Source organism: Chlamydotis macqueenii, chromosome 11, assembly GCF_036417535.1.
Source record: "Chlamydotis macqueenii isolate bChlMac1 chromosome 11, bChlMac1.mat, whole genome shotgun sequence".
Taxonomy (NCBI): domain Eukaryota; kingdom Metazoa; phylum Chordata; class Aves; order Otidiformes; family Otididae; genus Chlamydotis; species Chlamydotis macqueenii.
Window position 1 is genome coordinate 12,026,122 of NC_141566.1, and position 22,654 is coordinate 12,048,775.

The 22,654-nt window shown below is 50.1% G+C and overlaps 1 protein-coding gene across 1 annotated transcript in view; it reads left to right on the top strand.

Moving 5' to 3' along the window:
• FRMPD3 (FERM and PDZ domain containing 3) overlaps nucleotides 1–16,230 on the top strand; it is a 66,271-nt gene extending 50,041 nt beyond the window's left edge. Inside the window, exons 15-17 of the mRNA XM_086756365.1 lie at nucleotides 3,793–3,937; nucleotides 11,735–12,553; nucleotides 13,370–16,230. Coding sequence (XP_086612491.1) covers nucleotides 3,793–3,937; nucleotides 11,735–12,553; nucleotides 13,370–16,230 — 3,825 coding nt within the window. The remainder of the gene's footprint in view (nucleotides 1–3,792; nucleotides 3,938–11,734; nucleotides 12,554–13,369) is intronic.
• The last annotated feature ends 6,424 nt before the right edge of the window (nucleotides 16,231–22,654 follow it).

Genomic DNA, 22,654 nt, shown 5'->3' on the forward strand with positions numbered 1-22,654 from the left:
GAGGATGGGAATGTTGGCATGGTGGGAGGATAACCAGACGGTTATCCTGGTTAATAACTTGTTCCCCATTGGTGAGTAACACTGTCTCCTGATTAACAGCTGAGAAAGAGGTACTGCATTTTGTGGCCACTTAAAAAAAAAATCAAAGGTGCCAGGGCAGGAGCAGATCTTAGAGGAACAACACTGGTTTTGCTCCTGCTGCATCCTTCCCTGCCTTCCAGCTGCTCACAGAAATCTCTATGCTCTGCTGCACCACTGGGTTTAGAAAATTTAGGAAGATTCACACTCTTTAGGTTGCTGGGTGAGATGAGCAGTGAGTTTAAAAAATTGCAGGGGGAGGCAGGGACGTTGCATGTGCCCCGGTCCCTGGGGGACCAGGCCAATACTGACTACAGGCATGAGCCCTCACTGCTTCTTGCAGAATGAAAGGAGGTCAATCCCATTCACCACAAGACATGAGTATCACAAAGAAGCCCACTACACAAACTACAGTCCTGCCTTGTTGTTACTTAGAGCAGCTCCCTGCAAAGCTACCCAGAATTTACCATCTAAAACCCTTAGCAACATTAGTTGGAAATTTTTCATGTACCTGTTTAGAAAGTCAATGTTTGCTCAGTTCACTTGTGCCTGGCTGTCTCCACAAGATCTCATTTGCCTTGCCTGCGTGGAACAGGGTGACCAAGACTGCCAATGTCTAAAAATAACATCTCTTTTAGCTGCCATCCCTGACACCTCCTCCTTGTAGCCTGATTTTCCAAGGAAACAAGGCTGCTGTGATCATGTTTTGTCTTTGCCTCTTGACCCCACAAATCACTTTCAGATCTGTTGGCCACTTTCAGGGAGGTGTGGCAGCGGGGTGGAAGTCTCGAAGGCAGCTGAGCTGCTGCAATCTCAACAAAATTCCCTAGGTGGGTGGAAGAGAGAGATTCAGTCTTGTATCCCCACATGGGAAAGGGTTACAGCCAGAACCCTGTTAGGGAGCAGCAGAGAAGCCACTGAGCCCAGGGGAGATGCACAGCCTGATTGCAGCAGCTTTGCTCACATTTGATATCTTTTTAAACAGCCAGGAATCCATCAGCAGGACACAGAGCCCCTGCAGCATGGGCTCTTGGGCCATGCGGAGCTCGCTGGAGCACTGCCGGCAGTGCAGGTAGACGGCTTCAAGCTGCCCCTGAAGTTATTTAATCCTTAATAACAATATTTGAACACCTGACAATGAGAGAAGAACTCACACCACTTGCTAGCCAGGATGTGAGAGTCATAATTTCTAAGACCCCTTGCTAAGTTGTAAGGCTAATCAGTATTAAGATTCCTCTTCTTCAGAGCAGAATGCTCCAATTAACGTCAGTATGCCACAAACCGATTGCTGGAAGCCAATTTGGAGGCTGGGCTTGCTTGGAGACCTGGCAGGGAGCTTGCAGCATCTTGGTGTGTTGTGTTCCTGTTTTGTAGGCAGGAAACACCAGTCAGGGTAGTCATGTCTCAGTCCTGTCTCCCTTCAGGAGGACTGATCCAGGTGCTGCTTCTTCCTAGCAAGAGCCTACAGTCCCACCTCTGGATGAGTGGGAGCATCCTGAAGCAGAGGTATCCGAGCAAAGATAGAAATAGGGCTGGGTCTCAGAGCTACTGGTACCCAGCTGAGGTACTGGGACTACACTGTGGGCTGAGCAGCGAGTGCTGACAGGGAGGCAGTGAAGGTCTGTGACTCTGTGCTGCTAAGCCTTGGTGTCCTCAAGAGCTAGCTGTGAATTTCTGGCGTGTGACTTGCACGTGGTGGAAACTACCCCTCTAGTTTTCCTTTTGAAAGAGAATTCTCAACTCACCTTGGCCTCTTCATTTATTCTTCCAGTAGTGGATACTCATCAGCCATTGCTTCCCTCCCCTTGGCCTTTGCTTCCTTTCTTGTTGCTAGCACTCAAACACTCACTGCTGCATAACAGAATGGGGAAAATGCGCAAATGTCTCTTTATTCAACAGATGGCTTGAAAAACCCAAGAAGGCTTAGCCCTATGTAGAAGGCACTTGTTTTAAGGATGCTTCATACAGCAGAACTGGAACACATGGTTTCCTTTCACCGCTTATGTCAAGACTGGAGCTGGGCTAAGAGGTGTCAGCCCCCCTCACCACTGCATGCCTGCCTCCTTCGAGCTATGTGGATAATCTCTTCTCTCCTTTCGCTCTGTCTTGATAATTTCCCTTTGATCTGTGTCATCTCAGGTTTATTTTCCATGATACAGAAAGAGCGTCATCAAGCGACCAGGGGCAGAGCCTCTCAGCAGAGCACATTCACTTGTTGGGTTATTTCTCTTCCACATCAGGTTATTTATTTTCCTTTCTCTTCCTGCACAGCAGCCAAGGAGGGAACTTCTTTACCCTGGCTCTAGGAGGAATCACTCCCTGCCAGGGGCTGACACGGCTTGGGGATCACACACAGCTCTGCCCAGGGCTGATGGCTTCACACCTAGGTTTATGGTATGGTCCAGAGCATGGTGTGCTGTAACGCTGGGTATTCCTTTGCCAGAGTTGGCTTGGTGGCTTAAAAAAGCAAGTGTTGAGCACAGAACTGGCCAGTAGGTACCAGGAACCTCCTGTGGTTATAAAACAAGAAAACCAAAATAACTTTAATGGTTTTCACACTGTGTAGGCTTAAGTGGTTTTTAAAACGAGCTTGGTTTGCCTTGGATGTGGTAAATGAGTTCTTCTGAGTCCTGAAGGGCTGTCACTGCAAGAGACCAAGCATGGCAGGATGGGCAGCCTGAGCCACAGCAGTAACTAAACATTCCCTAGTTGCCTCAGATAAGCCCTGTAGCTGGGTACAAAGGTCCTTTAGGTACGAGTGCTTTGTGCAAGGCTTAAAGGAGGGCTAGAACTGTGATGCAATAACTTTATTGAAGGCACTGTCAATTGTTTTTCTATCTTGTGGGTCCACCTTGAGCAGTGCTAGGGGCTCAGACCGAGCGCAGGCCGCTCGACCAAGCTGTGGTGACACAGGCTGCTCTGCCCAGCCTGGTCCCAGCAGTACATGGGATCTCACCCCCACAGCTTCCCCAGGCTAGCTAACCTTCTCCTTGGGACAAGCTGGGAGTGGGGGAGTCACAGTGTCTGCTGCTAGATTGTGCAGTGAGGTTATATGTGGCACACAGATCGTGGTTGATTTTTTCTTCTCTTTAAAGCAAAGACCTTTTTTAGCATGTGAATAAATGCTCTCCTAAAAGAGAAGACACCATCTGCTCCAAAGCATAAATTTAATTTTCCAAAGGGTTAGATTTAAATAAGATCCACAGGCTCTGAGTGGTGGCTGGGAGAGCCTGTAATGGGTTTTTGCCCCTTCTGCATTTTGCTGGAAGCAGATGTCATAGTTTATGGGAGGGCAACGTGGTGCCTGCAATGAAAGGGGTTCTGGCAGCTAGAGACTCCACAAACTCCCAGAGGTCCCCAGGGCCTGATGGTTAAACTGGTGCTTGGAGGTAGGCTTATCAGGAGCCAGTTGCATGGGTGCCCTGCCATGCACAGCCTATGCCCTGCAGGGCTCCACCTCTTTCATCATCCTTAGGGGAGTCAGCAAGTGGGAATTACAGCTGCAGCAAGGCACTTTCTTGTACACAGAGATTTGTTGGGTGATCTGGAGCAAGGACGTGGCATGTGGCTGATTTTTCCTGTGTGGGTGCTAAAAGTGCCAGCCAGCTCACAAGTTACACCAGTGCAGGGCTGCGGCGCAACCCCTTTGGAGCACTGGTCCCATGTCAGCTGAGCCACATCGCCCTCACGCACTTTGCCTCTCTTGCCTTCCAGCCACTGGTGTTGCTGATGGAGTGGCCTGAAGCCACCAACTTCGCCTGCCTAATCGCAGGCTACTGCCGTCTCCTGGTGGACTCGAAAAAAATGATATTCTCCAGGGCCTCCAGCCAGCCGCCCCCACCTCAGATTATCAAGGCAGGTATGTTTCAGCCTCTGCTTTCTGTGCGAGCCCCTTCCCCAGCCTCCTCCTCCCTCTGCCCAGGGCTCTGTGGCACTAGAAAGGAGGAGGGTTTCCCTGGCGTCTCCCCTCTGCTCCCATTCCCCCTGCTGAACCAGCAGACCCCCTTTTAACCAAAAAACAAGGAGCAGGGAGACAAGTCCTCATTTTGGATAACCTCTGACTTGTGGTGTCAGCCTGGGCCCTAAACATTCACTGCAAGTGCTGTTCTGGTAGCTCCTAGAGCAGATTCAGGGGGTGCCATGGTGCCAGCTAAATGCTGGGTCCTTGCAGAACAGCCGATGTGTTGCCACAAGGATGCAGCACATGCTCCTAGATCAGCATTCCAGCTCTGGAGACCAGCGTGAGTGTATGCACTCAGCCAGGGACTGCTGCTTTTGGACACTGCTGCCTTCATCAGTGGGTGTCTGGGCTGCACAGGCAGCTCTGCAAGCACAGCTGCTCTGCTGATTTCCTAAATCAGGAAGGCAACTTTGGTGTCCCAGCTTTGCAGAGCTGGTCTGAGCACAGCAGGAGACCAGAACAGCTAAAGACAGGTCCTGTCCCACCAGGCACTGATGCTCCATTCCTTGAAGATGGATTGCAGGTGTGAGTCACCCCCAGAATCGTTGATTTCAAACAAGAGCCAACCATGAGCTACATGCTGTTCTTCCATCCAGGTGTTCACATCAAATGTTTTGTATAGGGAAATATAAAATACAGGACAAGTGGCTGGAGATGAGCAAAATACCAACCCAGCTGACTCTGGAAGGTTGCCCCCAGACCTCCTGAGTGACACTGCAGCTCCAGAGAGCTGTGACACATCTTCAGCTTAGCTGCCAGAGCATCAAAACTGCCTCCTCAAGATCGGACTAGCTGGGGGCAGGCAGGAAGAGTACTGAGAGCTAGCAGGGTCCTTGGGAAAGGACTCAGTGCCCCAGAGGTCTGAGGAGGGCACCCAGACACAGACTTAGCACATGTGGGAGGACACACTCACAAGAAGCATCAGGAAAGCATCTGCGGCAACCTCAGTGAATCCAGGGAGAGACCTGGCAGGTGATGTTGGTATAAGTATACACACATGGTTTCCTTTTTTTTCTTCACCTGTGCCTCTTATTGGCAGCTGTCACTGTGCTCTCTGCTCTAGATGCCCTACAGAAACACATTTAGTCACATTTTTCTATAAGTGGAGGGTGTTTCCAACTTAACTGGACATTATCAGAGTGGTCCCTGGTTCATGTCACCTTGAGATGGGCTACAGGGACACATAGGGTACATGGCTGTGGTGAGTCAGAGGAATGTGGTAGGAAGTGGAGAGCATCCCAAAACATCTCCAAGGGCTCAGAGGGAGACTGATGGTTCCCACAGTTACTGGTCACTCAGGGGATGTCTCAGCATGGGTGAGTGGTGCTTTTCCACCCTAGCAACAGTGGTAATAGCCAGAATTTTTCCTCAGGGAGCTTTTTCTTTGTGGGCATGGTCCAAACCTATGTCAAAATGAGTAGTAGATCTTGCTCTTTTCTTTACAGTCTCAAGAAACCAATGTCACTCTGCAGGGGGCTGGAGTGAGTGTGAGGGGAAGTCACAGTGTGGGCAGGACAGTGATGGAGCAATGGATCCATGGTCTTCATACCAAGGAGCTAGCCCCTCTCGGGATGGCCTGGTCTATCCTCAGGGATGCGATGAAAACCTCTCTGATCACTGATGTGGAACTCACATGCCACTCAGGCATCCTTCAGAAGGAGTGAATTTAGTGTGTATTGAGAAAACAAAGTCTGCTCGCAGTTCTGATCTCGCTATGGCTGCAGGCAGAGCTGTCAGGAGCTAGGCAGAACACAGCGAGCAGGGACTGCTGATCTTTGGCACATCTCTGCAGGGACGATAAGAAAGCCCCACTGGGATGAATCAAGTTAGCCCAGGCTTTGACTTTCCAGGCTGCAGGCAGGCTGTGCCAGAATCTTAAATGTAAAATCAAGCCGTGGCCTGTGCTTTCTGCCTAGAAGAGGAGCACATGCATCTTCCTCGAGGCCCATTAAAATCTCCTGCGGAACTGCAAACTTTTTTGGAAATGCATGCTTCATCTGAATGCTGTCAGTTACATCCATCTCTCCACATTTCCCTGCAGAGGCGTAGGCCAGATCCTTGCTCTCTGCAGGACAGGTTGTGCTGTGCTGGAGCCATGCAGGCGATTTGCCGCCCTGCCTCTTCCTCTCCCCACTCCCACTAGCAACTGTTGTCAGCCAAGCAGCTCCGTGGCCTTGCTTGCTCTTTCAGGTCTTTGTCAGGACCTTCTCCCACAGAGTATAGAATCATAGAATCATAGAATGGTTAGGGTTGGAAGGGACCTTCAAAGGTCATCTAGTCCAACCCCAGGTCATCTAGTCCAACTTCATCCAGCAGCTAGATGATGGATTTTAGGGTTTTGGCCCCATTCAGCAACAAGCCCTGCTAGCATGACCTATCAGAGGTGTCTGGCTTTGGGAAAGCCTCTATTTTGGTCCATGCCACTGCAGCCCAGCACTAAACGCACATCCCTAGCTACAGTAGTCTTGTGTTCACTCGCACAGCTGTCGTTACCGGGTACTGGTATGGTCATAAATGAGAGGGGATTTTAACATTGCAGGTGATGAACAGTATAGTACGAACATGTGTTTGGGGAGATAAATTGTCCAATTTGTTGAGCTAATGAATTTTATTACGATTTATTTTATTTAATTTATACTTGGTAAGAGAGCCCGCATCCCTCTGGCAGCCATTCACAGCCTAGCTGCACAATTCAACCTGTAGTGCAGACAGATGCCCCTCCTGAGGGCTGGACTAGTGGCCAGAAATTCAAGCAATATTTCAGCCGCTTGCCTTGCACAAGAGAGGAAGGGGAGGCTGTTGCAGAGAAATGCTTAACAGTAGGAGCAAAGGGCTCTTCTGGAGCTAGCCTGATCCAATAGCTGTCACACAGCCAAAAACAACACACGGATCATGGGCAGCGAGGGGAAGGGATTCTGGGGGATGTCTGTCACTTAAAGTCAGCCAAGTTACATTGGGTGTTTCACCAAAAGGCAATATTGCACCACGTTTAGCAGTCTCCTGAGGAAAACTACTTGATCTGGCCAATGTTATGCAAAAAATGGTGACAACAATTCCTTCTTGCTTTATAACATGTGAACTGGCAGCTTGAGGCTGAAGGTCCTTGATCGTGCATGCAGCCAGGTTGTTCCCATTGCTCTCTGAAAATGGCTGGTGGCTTGGGGGTGGCACCCGCGTCCTCAGTACCTGCTGTGCTGGCCAGCCCTCCTCTGGTTCTGCCCAGCCCTGCCTCCCAGCAAGCTACTGGAACGTCACTTCCTCTCCCTGCTGCTGTCACATAGCACAGAAACAAGACATTTTTCCAGGTAGATGATGTGGATGGAGTCCAGCCCAGAGGAGTAAGAAAGCTGAGACATTTAGGAAACAGACTTGTTGGGAAAGATTAAAGGGATTTGCTGTGGTTAGTCTAGAAAAGAGACAGGTGGGGAGATGGAGAGGGAGGAACAGCACAATATTTCTGATGTCTAAAGGTTGTTTATAGACGGGCACTGGTCAGTTATGCTGCTATTCTGTGGTGTCATTGATCTAATTCCTCACAAAAAAAACAGCTTTAGGGTCAATACTTTCTTATCATAAATGTCATAATATTTAACTTTGTAAGATTTATATGATTAAACTCTATAGCATGTGATCATTTGGGGGACAGTGGAACAAACCACGAGGAGGTGGCCTGCTCCTTCAGTGTGTCACAGGGCTTTTGCTGGCTGGAGCGCAACTCCTTATAAATCCTGTCCAGCTAGGCTTTTCTGGCCTCCATCATCACTATACCCCAGCCACATCTAAGGGCCTCACTAAAACACTTTCAACAGCTCTTTGTTAATGGGAATCCAGGTTTTATTGATTTAGGGAAGAAAATGCATGTCAGCTTCCTCAATACCACGTGGGCTTTTTTTTTGAGCTGGCCATCTTCTGTGTCCGCCATGTAAATCTCTGCAGGTCCATCTCCCTTCTGCCTCCTCCAGGTCTTCCCTTCTCTTTTTATTGCAGGGAGGAGTTGATATCTCTAAGCCAGAAGGCCCCTTGTCTTCAGTGTCAACAGTACCTTCTGCTCTTGGTGGCAACACGCGTGGTATCACCCAGGGCTTAACCCTTTCCTCTAGAGAGACCCATGCACTCAGGTGGGGAGGCCAAGGCGAGTGTGGAGCATACAAAGCCACTCATGGGAATATGCTCCATCACACACATGTTTATGAAGGTTGCTTTAGTTAGGGTTTTTCTGCCTCAGAGGTGAGGTACAGACCCTCTAGCCCATGATCTGTTTTAGGAGTTAGTCAATAGGACCCCCTGGGAAACTGTCCCCAGGAACAAAGAAGCAGAACAGAGCTGGCAGATCTTTAAGGATGCTTTCCATAGAGCACAAGAGCTCTCGATCCCCAGGTGCAAGAAATCAGGAAAGGAAGACAGGAGACTGGCATGGATGAGTCGAGGCCTGTCTGTCAAACTAAAGGGCAAGACGGAAATGTACAGGCAGTGGAAGCAGGGACACAAAGAATATTAAGAAGGGATACTATAGGTATGTCAGCCAGAAAAGAAAGGTCGAAGTGTACCACCCTTCATGAACATGACTGGCAAACTGGTAACAATGGACACGGAGACAGCTGAGGTACTCAACAACTTTTTTGCCTCAGTCTTCACTGGCAGCCCCTCTTCCCGCACCTCTCGAATGAATGGACTGCAAGACAGGGATTAGGGGAGCAAAGTCCCTCTCACTGTAAGAGAAGATCAGGTTCATGACCACCTGAGGAACCTGATCATACCTAAGTCTATGGGACCTGATGAGATGCATCCCAGAGTCCCGAGGGAACTGTCTGAGGTAATTGCCAAGCCACTCACTCTGCGTGATATGTGAAAAGTCACGGCAGTCAGGTGAAGTCCCCGGTAACTGGAAAAAGGGAAACATTGCACTCATTTTTAAAAAGGGTAGAAAGGAGAACCCTGGGAACTACCGACCTGTCAACTTCACCTCTGTGCCTGGGAAGACATGGAACAGATCCTCCTAGAAGCTGTTAAGGCACATGGAGGCCAGGGGGATGATAACAAGACAGCCAGCATGGCTTCACCAAGGGCAAGTCTAGCCTGACCAACCTAGTGGCCTTCTGTGATGGAGTGTCTACATCAGTGGACAAGGAAAGAGCTACTGATCATCTATCTGGACTTCTGTAAGGCCTTTGACATGGTCTCCCACAACATCCTTCTCTCTAAATTGGAGAGATACTGTTGTAGTTTAGCCCCATTTGGGACCAAGTTATGCAGTCTCTCTCTCTCACTCCCCTCACTCTCCAAGGGAGAGATAGTATTAGAAAAAAGGCTCAGGGTTTGAGATAAGGACAGGGAGAGATCCTTAAAGTTACCGTTATGGGCAAAACAGACTCAACTTAGGGAAAGCTATTTCTTTATTATTAAACCAAAGCAGGATAATGTGGAAGAGAACAAAACTACTTCCCCCCACTCCTCCCTCTTCCCGGGCTTAAACTTAATGTCAGTTATCTCTATCTCCTTGCCCCTCCTGAACAACACAGTGGGGAAGAGGGAATGGGGGTTATGGTCAGTTCATCACTTGTTGCTTTACATCGCTCCTTTCTCCTCAGGGGAAGAGCTCCTTACATTTCTCCCCTGCTCCATCGTGGGGTCCATCCCCATGGGCTACAGTCCTTTGTGAAACTGCTCCAGTGTGGGTCTTTCTTCCATGGGGTGCAGTCCCTCCAAAATGGCTGCCCCAGTACAGGCCCTCCACGGGCCACAGGCTCCTTAAGGCATCCACCTGCCCCAACATGGGGTCCTCCACAGGCTGCAGGTGGATCTCTGCTCCTTCGTGGGCCTCCATGGGCTGCAGGGGGACAGCCTGCTCCACCATGGGCTCCACCACGGGCTGCAGGGGAATTTCTGCCCAGAGCAGCATTACTGCTCCCCCTCCTTCTTCACTGACCTTGGTGTCTGCAGCCATTCCTCTCACAAGAAATTCTTGACAGCTGGCTCAGGCAGACGCCTCTCAGGATCTCTTCACATCTCATCTCATCTCCACTTCTTGCGGCCGGGCTGGGCCAAGTTGGGCCCAGTCAGCCACCCAGTGGGAGGCCAGAGGGTGAGGGCCACAAGGCCCACGAGGCTCGTGCCTCCCCCTCTCTGCCCCCATTTCAGCTTCTTCACATCTTCTTCTTCCTTTTTTTTTCTTATTTTTCCCCTTCTTAAATACATTATCGCAGAGGCGTTATCAGGGAACATTCTGCTACCAATTGGCTCAGCCTTGGCCAGCAGTGGGTCCACCCTAGGCCCAGCTGAGTCCACCAGACAAATAGGAAACTTAACTTCTAGCAGCTTCTTACAGAAACTTACAGAAAGCCCCCCCTCAGTAAACAAAACCAACACAGATACAGATTTGATGGATGGACTGTTCAGTGGATAAGGAATTGGCTGAATGATCACATCCAGAGAGTCACGGTCAATGGCTCAATGTCCAGATGGAGATCAGTGACGAGTGCTGTCCCTCAGGGGTCCATATTGGCACCAGTACTGTTTAATATCTTCAGCATATCAATATCAGTGACATAGACAGTGGGATCAAGTGCGCCCTCAGCAAGTTTGCAGATGACACCAAGCTGAGTGGTGTGACTGACAAGCCTGAGAGACGGTTGATGCCATCCAGAGGGATCTGGACAAGCTCAAGAAGTGAGTCCACGTGAACGTCATGAGGTTCAACAAGGCCCAGTGCAAGGTCCTGCATATGGGCCAGAGGAACCCCTGGTATCAGTACAGGCTGAGGGATGAAGGGATTGAGAGCAGCCCTGTGGAGAAGGACTTAGGGGTACTGGTGGACAAAAAGCTGGATGTGGGCCGGCAATGCGCTTGAAGCCCAGAAAGCCAACTGTATCTTGGGTTACATCAAAAGAAACGTGGCCAGCAGGTTGAGGGAGGTGATTCTGCCCCTCTACTTTGCCTTGATGAGACCCCACCTGGAGTACTGCATCCAGTTCTGGAGCCCCCAACATAAGAAGGACATGGACCAGTTGGAGCAGGTCCAAAGGAGGGCCACAAAAGTGATCAGAGGGCTGGAGCACCTCTCCGATAGGGCAGGCTGAGACAGTTGGGGTTGTTCAGCCTGGAAAAGAGAAGGGTCCGGGGAGACCTTATTGCAGCCTTTCAAGTACTTAAAGGGGGCTTCTAAGAAAGATAAGGACAGACTTTTTAATAGGGTCTATAGCAGTAGAATGAAGGGCAATGGTTTTAAACCAGAAGAGGGTAGATTAAAACTAGACATAAGGAAGAAATTTTTTACAATGAGGGTGGTGGAACACTGGCACAGATTGCCCACAGGTTGTGGATGCCACATCGCTGGAAACATTCAAGGCCAGCTTGGACAGTGCTCTGAGCAACCTGATCTGGTTGGAGATGCCCTGCTCCTTGCAGGGGGATTGGACTAGATGACCTTTGAAGGTCCCTTTCAACCCAAGCTATTCTGTGATTTCGTCCTGCACTCATTACTGGCAGATAGGCCCAGTGGGTTGCAGAAGATGGCTTTTCAAAAGAGCAGCCAGATGGCCTGGCTGTGCCACAGGGAACACACGTGTCCCGTTGCAGTCCAACATGCCGAGGCAGAGAGCACTTGGATACTTCTCTAGGGTGAGCAGGAGCTTCCCCATGATGTTTTCCCTTCTCCCGGGTGCTGCTGCTAATGTGTCTGTTGTGGTTTTGGTTTAGATTACATCAACGCACACAACCTCCGCCGGCCTGCCGCGGCAGGGCAAACAGGAAAGAAAGAGAGCGGGTTGGTGGGTGGCTGTGCCGCCGTCGCTGGAGCAGCTAGATCTCCAGCCACCAGGGCTTCGGACTCGGAGCTCATCAGCTTTTGCTACTTGCACATGCGAGAGCAGAGAAAGGAAAAAGAAAGAAGGATGGATATCAATGAAAACCTGATTTTTTTTGAGGAAACTCGTCCCAGGACCAAATCTGACCCCACTCTCAAAAGCTCTGGACAAGGCTACAATGGGGCGTCTAACGAGTACGACCCAGATGGCCTTGACCAAGACAGGCATGCAAGGAGGGCCAGAGCACACACCATAGACACCCACCTGCGGAGCGACGCCTCACACTTCTGCAAGTCCTGCCAAGCCAACACCAAGAGCCGCCTGGCCTCATGCAAGGGAGGCAAGCCCGGCAGCACCCGGGACAATACAGTGGACTTGATGTCACTTCCACCTCCTGGGAGCGATGAGGAAGAAGATGAGACGACGTCCCTGCTCCCTGCCATCGCAGCTCCCCCTCCTGGCTTCCGAGACAACAGCTCGGATGAGGACGACCCCAAGCGCCGGGTGGCTGCCCAGAGCCAGGAGCAGGGTCGGCATCTCTGTGGCATCCTCTATGACGAGATCCCTGTCACGCTGATAGACAACGTGCAACCACGGACAGTCCGAGACCATGCCCAAGAGCTGGACGATGCTCTGGTGTCCACCCTGCAGGCGCTGGAAGCCCTGGCTGCTTCAGAGGATTGTCCACATCCTCCACCACAGCAGACAGCAGGTATTTCAGTGGCTGTAACTTTATTTTTTCTCTAGCGCCCTTCTTTCCTATGGTACTTCCTTCCCTTTAGTCTCCTCCTGTCCTATATGTGCTTGTGGGGCAGCTTCTAGTACAGACTAAGTTGTGGCAACAGGCTCTAGCAGGAGCAGCCAAGCTGCTGCTCAGAAGATTTCTAAGAAGCTGAGGTGGGATTCCTCTCCCTGACAGTGGCTGAAGGAGTCTCTTGGTTATCCTGCATCTGCCATGGTCCGCGTGCCACAATGCTGGGGTGAGGCACTAACAAACCAGTACTATGAGCATGAGTTCCTCCCTGCTATGACACCACTCAGCTGGTACCTTTGGTCCTTGGTCTTCGCAGGTTCCCACCAAGGTTTTGCAACATGTGAGCCCTTCACAGGGCAAACCTCCTGTCAGATGAGTGTCTCTGGGACCAGCCTGCTAGCAGCACAGTTCTTTGTCCCTCTCCCTGCCTTGGTTGCCCTACTCACCATGGGCAGAGTAGCCGTTGCCTGATTTCCCTTCTTGCTCTAGACAAGTCTCTGTAACTCTGCTATCACTAACACTGGAAAGCTTCCCAGACCTTTTCCTGGGCCAACAGCTCTTGCTGAATTGAGCTAGCAAGCCAGCTCAGTGCTGACAAGTGATCTCTCTTAAAAGCATTAACTCTTAGTTGCAGGAAGTCACTAAAGTTTCTCCAATAGGATGCTATGATGTCCTGCATTCCTGAGACCCTCCTGCTGCATGGAGTTCCTGTCTCCTCCGTGTAGCAGTGTGGTGTATGTGTTCTTGTGGGGTTTTCTTTATGTCCATCCTCAGGTCTTATTGTCCTGGCTGCCATCACTCCTGAGTCATCCTTGGATTCTGGCCATGAAACCAACTCTTCAGAGCTAACTGATGTCTCAGAGATGGTCTCTGCTATGAAGCAGCATCAGAACGCAGCCTACTTCCTTGCTCAGCACATCAACAAAGAAAACCTCCTAGCCAGAAAGGACTTGCCTTTCCGAATACAGAGCTGTGCTGCCCAAGCTGTTCTCACCTCACCCTACCTCCTCAGCCATCAGGAGCCAAGCCCTTCATTGAAGCCAGCTTTCTCTCACCAAAGCCCCAAACTTACCAACTGCAAGAGCAAACAGGAGCAGCAGCATGCTGAGTGGAGCTACACCTTGTCTGTCCAGCCGGTGCTGACTCCTCAGCTTACGGAGCAGAACAGGGGAGCTCCAGTGCCAGGCTCTGGGTGCAAAGGTGTAGGCCACACAAAAGCTACCTTTGAGGTATCTCTGCATGCCACAGGAGCCCCAGGTAGGGAGCAGGCACAGGATCCTCCAGAGAAGATGCCCAAAGAGCTCCAGCCAGGCTCCAAGCTCCTCCTGGATCAAAAAAGTGGTGTAACTCCAGCCATAATTTCAGCTGCTCTGCAGCAAGTGGCAAATGCAAAAGGCTCAAGTCCCCAAGTGGCAGCGGCCTCAAAAGAAGACAAGAACATGAATGGTACCAGCAGCTGTGCATCAGCCAGCAGCAAGCCTTTGAAACTTAAAGGAGGTCCACAAACTGCAGAGACATTATGCAACTGTCAGCAGCAGCAACTCTCTCCACAGCAGCACTGTGAAGTTTCTCCAAGTCCTAAGGAAGCTCATAGCAGTAAGGCTGAACCTTTCCACCTCGCCTCAGTGGGTGAGGAAATTATGCCTAGTAAGACTTTTGCCTCTAAAAACTACCAGGAAAAGGTGAGTAGAGATGCTCCAGGAAAAGCTGCAAGCGGAGAGCCAGGTCAGAAGGCAGGTGGGGAAGCCACAAGCCTCATCTCTCAGAAACACACAGCTCCTTCAAATCAAGGACAGAAAATGCAACGAGAAAGTTCAGCCAAAAGCTTAAAAGCTGAAAATAACAGTCTGCACTCTCTATCACCTAGTAGCACTTTCAGGAGCAGCAGCGAGGAACCCAAAGGGCCAATCCAGCTGGTGCCCAGATCCGAGAGCCTGCAAGTCAGCACTGTGCCTTCCAAAAAAGTAGAAAAAGTCCTGGAGGTGACCCAGCAAGATGCTGATGTCCCAGCTAAACTCAAAGCTCCAAAAGCTCCCTTCAGGTTGAGGAACCTGTTCTCTGCAACATTTCCAACCCGGCTGAAGAAGGAGACGGATGAGCGGCAGGCCCAGCTGCAGAAGGTGAAGCAGTATGAGCTGGAATTCCTTGAAGAGCTGCTCAAGCCAAAGAGCAAAGGTGATCTTCCACCACAGGAGTATCTGCACCCTCCTGCCCCTGGGCGCTGCAGCTGCCAGCTAAAGAGCAGTCCTGTGCAGAAAGTCCCAGGGATATCCAGGGAGCAAAGGCGCAGCTGCGACTGCAAGCGAATTTGCAGGGGGGTGAGGCCACCCCCTAACCAGTTGGTGATGCCAGAACTGGAAAGGCGAGGGAGGGATAAAGATACTGATGACCAGAAGCAGACAGAAGTCATTCGGTTGACAAGTGTGAGCAGCCCTTCCAAAGGCAAGCGGATACGATCCACAAGTTTAGAGTCCAGAGACTACCGGTCAGATCCAGAGAACAGCATGTCCTGTTTGACGACATGCACTTCCCGGGCGGAGTGCATGGGTGCTCCACACTACAGGAAGCTCTTGCGTCGCTACAGTGTCAGTGAAATAGATAAGACTGACAGGACATCCCTGTCCTCTGATATCTGCCAGAACATCTATACAACCAAGCAGAAAGGTCCCCAGAAAGAGCCTGAGACAAGCATCCTTTGTCCTGTTTTGAAGAGCAAAATCCAGGAAGTCTCTGGAGTGGCTGACCCCTCCTATGTCCAGATAGCACAAGACAAAAAGAACCAGAAGGGTTCAGCAGTGTTCTCTGTCCAGGAGGAGATGTATCCAAGTCCTGCTGAGCTGCGGGATGAAGACATGGAGGATGAAAAGTGCTGCTCCATCCGGTACTGCTTCTACTACAGGAAATGCGATGTTGCAGATGATGGGAGTGAGAAGGATGAGCTGTCCTATTCCATCCCCATGCAGATACTCCCAGGAATGAAGCTGGACAATCAGGTGGTGCCAGTCATGAGCAGGACTCTTCAGGTCCTAGATGCAACAGCCTGCAGCAGTCCCAATGACAGTCAGACCCAGGAAATAGATTTAAGGACCTCCAGTTTTGAGGGGAGCTTGGCAAAGATCAACACCCTTCGAGGCCATGCCTACAGCTTTCCCAATGGGTTTCTGCAAGTGCAGCTGGACACCAATGAGCTCCTGACTATCCTGAGGCAGTGTGTGGTGAGCCCTGACGTCCGAGACTGCAAACCCTACATCTCCCAGCTGGCTGAGTACAAGCAAGAGCTCACCCTCAAGTTCAAGGAGTTTCGGGCATCCTGCCGACGTGTGGTAGCCGTTGACAAGAGTCCTACCCACATGCTCTCTGCCATCACAAGCAGCTTCAAGGTGCTAAGCAGCCTCATGGAGACGTTTGTGAGGCTGGTGTACATTGTGCGCTCGGAGTCCCAGCGCCAAGAGCTGCTGACAAAGGTGGAAGAAGTGGTGAGAAACTACACCTTCCTCCTGAAGGCTGCAGAGGAGTCCACGGCCAGAATGCTGAGCCACCAGCAGACGGTGGAGCAGCTCGCCCGCCAGTCAGCCACAGTTGCCACTGTCATGAGCACGCTCACACGCTCCCTAAAGACGTTGATCAATAAGTAAGCCAGCTATGAAAACCAACAAGCTAGTGTGTGCCAGGCCATGTGCTAGTGGTTCTCAAATCACATAGGTCTGGTGAGCATGCATATCTACAGGCCCACATCTACTGGGGTTTGCAGTAGCCAAGACGCTCTTTTCTCTCTGCAGAATTGATGGTTCTGTTGGTGGTATTTTCAAAGGGTAAATTCATGCCCTGTCACAATCTGTGCAACCAGCTTGTTAGGGGTCTCAAGCAGCTGCTCTGCTTGCTGTCCCATGCTGGCTTGTTGATGACAGTACTTGGAGGGGGCACAGTCACCCCATCTCCACACTAGTTTGGTTTCATGTAGTTCTGGCCCTCACTTGTGCGAAGCCCTTTGTCACAGTGTGTGACGGGCCAATGAGTTAGCAGGAACCGAGCTGAGATCTCCTGGCTTCACTTGAGCAGTCTAGAGCCAAACCAGTGTCTTGCCACGTAAACAACTCTTCTGCCTCCAGGGTTTTCCTGGACCATAAATGCAACATAATTAGCAGCAGAAGGGATCTCTGGGGTGCAAGTCCCTGCTGCTGTGCTAGAGCTTGGGAAGTAGTCCTCGCATGGGCAGGATGCCATAATCCTAGGGTGGATCTAGGTCACCCTAGCAGGCTCTACTCTCACAGCTTAGGTACCAATGCCCATGTCCTGAGCTCAGGTACTGCCTGTACAAAAGGCAAGGGATTAATGCATGCGAGTGGGGAGCATCCAGGGAACTACAGGCCTGTCAATCTGGCCTCAGGGCTGGGGAAGGTTATGGAGCAGATCATTTTGAGTGCTATCACATGGCAAGTGCAGGACAACCAGGTGATCAGGCCCAGTCAGCATGGATTTATGAAAGGCAGATCCTGCTTGACCAATCTGATCTCCTTCCTGGGCTGCATCAAAAGAAGCATGGACAGCAGGTTGAGGGAGGTGATTCTCCACCTCTAATCTGCTCTCATGAGAGCCCACCTGGAGTACTGCGTCCAGTTCTGGAGCCCCCCAACATAAGGACATGGACCAGTTGGAAAGAGTCCAGAAAAGGGCCACAAAGATCATCAGAGGGCTGGAGCACCTCTCCTACAAGGACAGGCTGAGACAGTTGGGGTTTTTCAGCCTGGAGAAGAGAAGGCTCTGGGAGATCTTATAGCGGTCTTCCAGTACCTTAAGGGAGCTTATAGGAAAGACGGGGAGAAACTCTTCAGTAGGACCTCCTGCAATAGGACGAGGGGTAACAGTTTTAAAATAGAAGGAGGTAGATTCAGACCTGCTTCTAAAAAAAAAATTTTACAACGAGGGTGGTAGAACACTGGAACAGGTTGCCCAGAGAGGTGGTAGATGCCCCATCCCTGGAAACATTCAAGACCAGGTTGCACGGGGCTCTGATCTGGTTGAAGATGTTCCTGCCCCTTGCAGGGGGGTTGGACTAGATGACCTTTAAAGGTCCCTTCCAACCCAGGCTATTCTATGATTCTGTGAGGGAAAGGCTGTGGATGTTGTATACCCAGACTTTAGTAAAGCCTTTGACACCATTTCTCACAGCATTCTCCTAGAGACACTGCTCATGGTTTGGACAGGCATACTCTTCACTGAGTAAAAAAAAACTGGCTGGATGACCGGGCCCAAAGAGTTGTGGTGAATGGAGTTAAATCCAGTTGGCAGCCAGTCACAAGTGGTGTTCCCCAGGGCTCAGTATTGGGGCCAGTTCTGTTTAATATCTGGATGGGGGGATCGAGTACATCCTCAGTAAGTTTGCAGGTGACACCAAGTTGCGCAGGAGTGTTGATTTCTTGAGGATAGAAAGGTTCTACAGAGGGATCTAGACAGGCTGGATCGATGGGTCAAGGCCAATTGTATGAGGTTCAACAAGGCTGAGTGCTGGGTCCTGTACTTGGGTCACAACAACCCCATGTAACACTACAGGCTGGGGGGAAGAGTGGCTGGAAAGCTGCCTGGCAGAAAAGGACCTGGAGATGTTGGTCAACGGCTGGCTGAATATGAGCCGGCAGTGTGTTCAGGTGGCCAAGAAGGCCAATAGCATCCTGGCTTGAATCAGAAACACTGTGGCCAGCAGGACTTGGGAAGTGATGGTCCCCCTGTACTCAGCACTGGTGAGGCCACACCTTGAATACTGTGTGAAAGTATTTCACACAGTCTTTCACTGCAAGAAAGAAACTGAGGTGCTGGAACGTGTCCAAAGTAAAGCAACAAAACGGCTCAATGTCTGGGTGGAGACCGGTCACGAGTGGCGTTCCTCAGGGGTCCGTGTTGGGCCCGGCCCTGTTCAACATCTTTGTCGGCGACATGGACAGTGGGATAGAGTGCACCCTCAGCAAGTTCGCCGATGACACCAAGCTGTGTGGTGCCGTCGACACGCTGGAAGGGAGGGATGCCATCCAGAGGGACCTTGACAGGCTGGAGAGGTGGGCCCATGCCAACCTCATGAAGTTCAACCAGGCCAAGTGCAAGGTCCTGCACCTGGGTCATGGCAATCCCAGGCACAAATACAGGCTGGGCGGGGAATGGATTGAGAGCAGCCCTGAGGAGAAGGACTTGGGAGTGCTGGTGGATGAGAAGCTCAACATGAGCAGGCAATGCGCTCTTGCGGCCCAGAAGGCCAACCGCATCCTGGGCTGCATCAAGAGAAGCGTGGCCAGCAGGTCGAGGGAGGTGATTCTCCCCCTCTATCTGCCCTGGTGAGACCCCACCTGGAGTACTGTGTCCAGTTCTGGAGCCCCCAACACAAGAAGGACATGGACCAGTTGGAGAAGGTCCAGAGGAGGGCCACGAAGATGATAAAAGGGCTGGAGCGCCTCTCTTATGAGGACAGGCTGAGAGAGTTGGGGCTGTTCAGCCTGCAGAAGAGGAGGCTCCGGGGAGACCTGATAGCGGTCTTCCAATACCTCAAGGGGGCCTACAAGAAAGATGGGGAGAGGCTGTTTAGTAGGGCCTGTTGCAATAGGACAAGGAGTAATGGTTTTAAAATAGTGGGGGGTAGATTTAGATTGGAAATCAGGAAAAAATTTTTTACTATGAGAGTTACAGAACACTGGAACAGGTTGCCCAGAAAGGTGGTGGAAGCCCCATCCCTGGAAACATTCAAGGCCAGGCTGGATGAGGCTCTGAGCAACCTGATCTAGTTGGGGATGTCCCTGCTCCTTGCAGGGGGTTGGACTAGATGACCTTTGAAGGTCCCTTCAAACCCTAACCATTCTATGATTCTATGATTCTATGATTCTATGAAAACTGGTCAAGGGCCTAGAGCACAAGTTTTATGAGGAGCAGCTGAGGGAACTGGAGTTGTTTAGCCTGGAGAAAAGGAAGCTCAGGGGAGAACTTACTGCTCTCTACAGTGACCTGAAAGGAGGTTATAGTGAGGTGGGTGTTGGTCTCTTCTCCCAAGTAACAAGTGATAGGACAAGAGGAAACAGCCTCAAATTGAACCAGGGGTGGTTTAGATTGGATATTAGGAAAAAATTCTTCACCAAAAGGGTTGTCAAGCATTGGAACAGGCTGCCCAGGGAAGTGGTTGAGTCACCATCCCTGGAGGTATTTAAAAGATGTGTAGATGTGGCACTTAGGGACATAGTTTAATGGTGGACTTGGCAGTTAATGGTTCAACTTGGTGATCTTTTTGGGGTCCTTTCCAACCTAAATGATTCTTTGATTCTATGATTCTATATTCCCCTTCCTCTGCTGGATGGCTATGTCCATGCTAGAGAGCCTGAAAAGAACCCAGATTGATCTTTGACCGTTGCAAGCCAGAAGCTGGCCTAGCAGCTAAGAGGAGACCTCTTTCACATCATTCTCCAGAGGTCAGGTCCATGCCTCCAAGGCTCAGCCCAAACACTCCTATTTCCTTTCACTGTGCCCATTAGAGAGGAGCCCCAGATCAGCTTTGTCTGTGAGCCACAGCTTACCCCCAAGCCAAGCAGTACTAGTGCCATTTGCCAAAGGAGCTGCCCTCCTTGCTAGTGCATTGGGGTCCTTTTCCTGTCTCCACTGGACTGACTGCCATAAGAAGCATTATTTAGTACTGTGTGATGGTTATTTATTTGGAGTTGGGATTTTTGGATTTTGTTTTTCACTTCCAAGTGAATGGTAAAATGATTCTTAATTGGTTCCCTTCTTACCCTGAGGTTTTCCTCCTCCTCCCAGTCTAGCTTCTAGACCTAATCAGTCAGACTGCCTTAATTGGTGCTTCACTGCAGTCACCCACCCTCCAAAACAGAGCGAGGAGAAAAATGCAAGGTTACTCATTGCATTGCCCTTACCCTGCCACTCGCTGCACTTCACGTGTGCATGGGGAGAGCGGATCCTGTCGGGGTCCCTGCACCTCTCCCCATCACACCCACCTTCTGGCTGGAAAGGGAGATCATGGCATTGGCGTCATGGCGCCGTCAAACCCAGCCAGCTTGCCCCGTGCTTGGGGATGATCAGGGATCTCCGTATGATCAATCGCTTCCCATCTCTATTAATTTTTATAAATACGCACATTTGAAATCTCTCGTTCTTCCATAGGAGTTATGGAAATGCACAATGTGCTTTTAACATGCACATCCTCTACAGAGTGCAATAACCTCCCTTGGCACATGGCTGTCCCGCACTTTGACCATTGCTGTGAGCAAGGCAGAGAGGATCCTGCTGTGGGGACAGCCGCCTGCTTTCAAGAACCATGTAGCAAATATACAGTGGAAGAGCCAATTCGGATTTCAGTCCATGGTGGGCAAAGCTTGTTATAATGCTGAAGGCCGGCAGGGAGCCATGTTTTTCTTTTCCCCGTGAGTTGTTTCTCTGTCAGTTTCTTTGAGCTCCCAATTATGCCTATATCATTTCTCCATAAATCTCTCAGTCTAATACAGAGGAAAATTTTTTTATTGTCTGTATATAGTATATATAAATAAAAATATATAAATTATATATATACACAAATTTATGTCTTGTTTTACAAACAAGAAAGATTAAATATATTAATCTTAATATCCAAACTAACATTTGTGTGCTTTTTTAAGAACTTTGTGGAAATGTGGCTATTCTTAGCTGTACAAAACACTATTCTTAAGCAAAATACCGTATTTTGTTGCTATAGAAATGCACGTATCTCCATAATGGAAGGGCACAGCTTAAGGACTCCACTGTGGAGTTGCTGGACTGCACAGCAGTTAAGTACCAGGCTATGAAGGAAGCCATGAAGCAGCAAAAATGCAGGTTTGAAATTAACTGTTTGACCTGGCACAGTTTTACCTTGTTAATGGGTGTTTTGGCTTAATTCCCTTCTGGGAGGGGAACACCTCCAGCAGCACTCACCCCTTCACCGCTGGTGCTGGGCACTGTGGCTGTGCTGGGGAAAGCGTGGTCCTCCTGGTGCCCACAGGACACCCTCCTACCCCTAAAGCAGGGGAGAGCTGGGACATGCTTTAACCCCCCCTGTTAGCAAAGCCCTGCTTGATCTCTTCCAGATGAGCCAAGTTGAGCACCCAGTGACCAGTTCCGGTGCGTGGTTTCAGCCAAGCTGCAGCCTCTGCCTGGCATTTATGCTGCCCTGTGGGACTGCGCTGGTGTGTCTGCAGGGGAAGGCCCAGCAAAAGCATAATGCCAGACCTGATGAGAAATCTGAGGAAAGCAAACAAGTTTCCTAGCTACAGATGATGTTTCCAATACCCCGTTCCCTCTGGGGACACGTTTTGCCTGGCACAACGAACTGGTCTCTGTTTATCAGGGAGAAAGGCATTGATGTACGCCCTCTATGTGCCCCAAAGCCTCCAGGAATTATAAGTGCCAAGTCTGATAATAATCCAACACAAAAAAAAAATTTAGGAACTGGGTCATTCTCTGTACAGGGGTTGAATGTGTTGTCTGAAGCAAAGGCAGCAGCAGTCGAGACTCACATATGTTCTCTGTGCCTTCAGGCATTTAATCTGCATCACACAATTTCCCATGCTGAACTAACAATGACACTGAATGGGACAAAACCCACCTATTTATAAAGCTGAGTACGGATTAAAAATAAGATGGAAAAGCCAAGAGGTTTTCTAACAACCCTCAGAGCCTGAAAATATTATTGACAGCAGGCAGTTTAACCAGCAATTTCAGAGTCAATGCTTAGTACCATCTAGTGGGCAATCAACACCCTGTCAGAAAGGAATTGTTTTTTTCACAGCAGCACACTGTTATTATTTTTACAGCAGTGGCAATAGGTGCTCCAGGATCAGTCAAATGTCCCTGTGTAAAGGGAGGAGCTATACTGGTATGTGCCTGAGAAGGATGATGAAGCCCTGCCCTCATTATTGCCGTACTCATCTTTTAGGTGCTGTCCCTGCAGCCTCACTCTGATGGGCACTTGGAAATACTCTTAAAGAAAATTATGCAGGTAAAATGTTCTAGTTAATGTTTTTGAATCACAGATTTTTCAAAAAACTGTGTCTCAGTTAC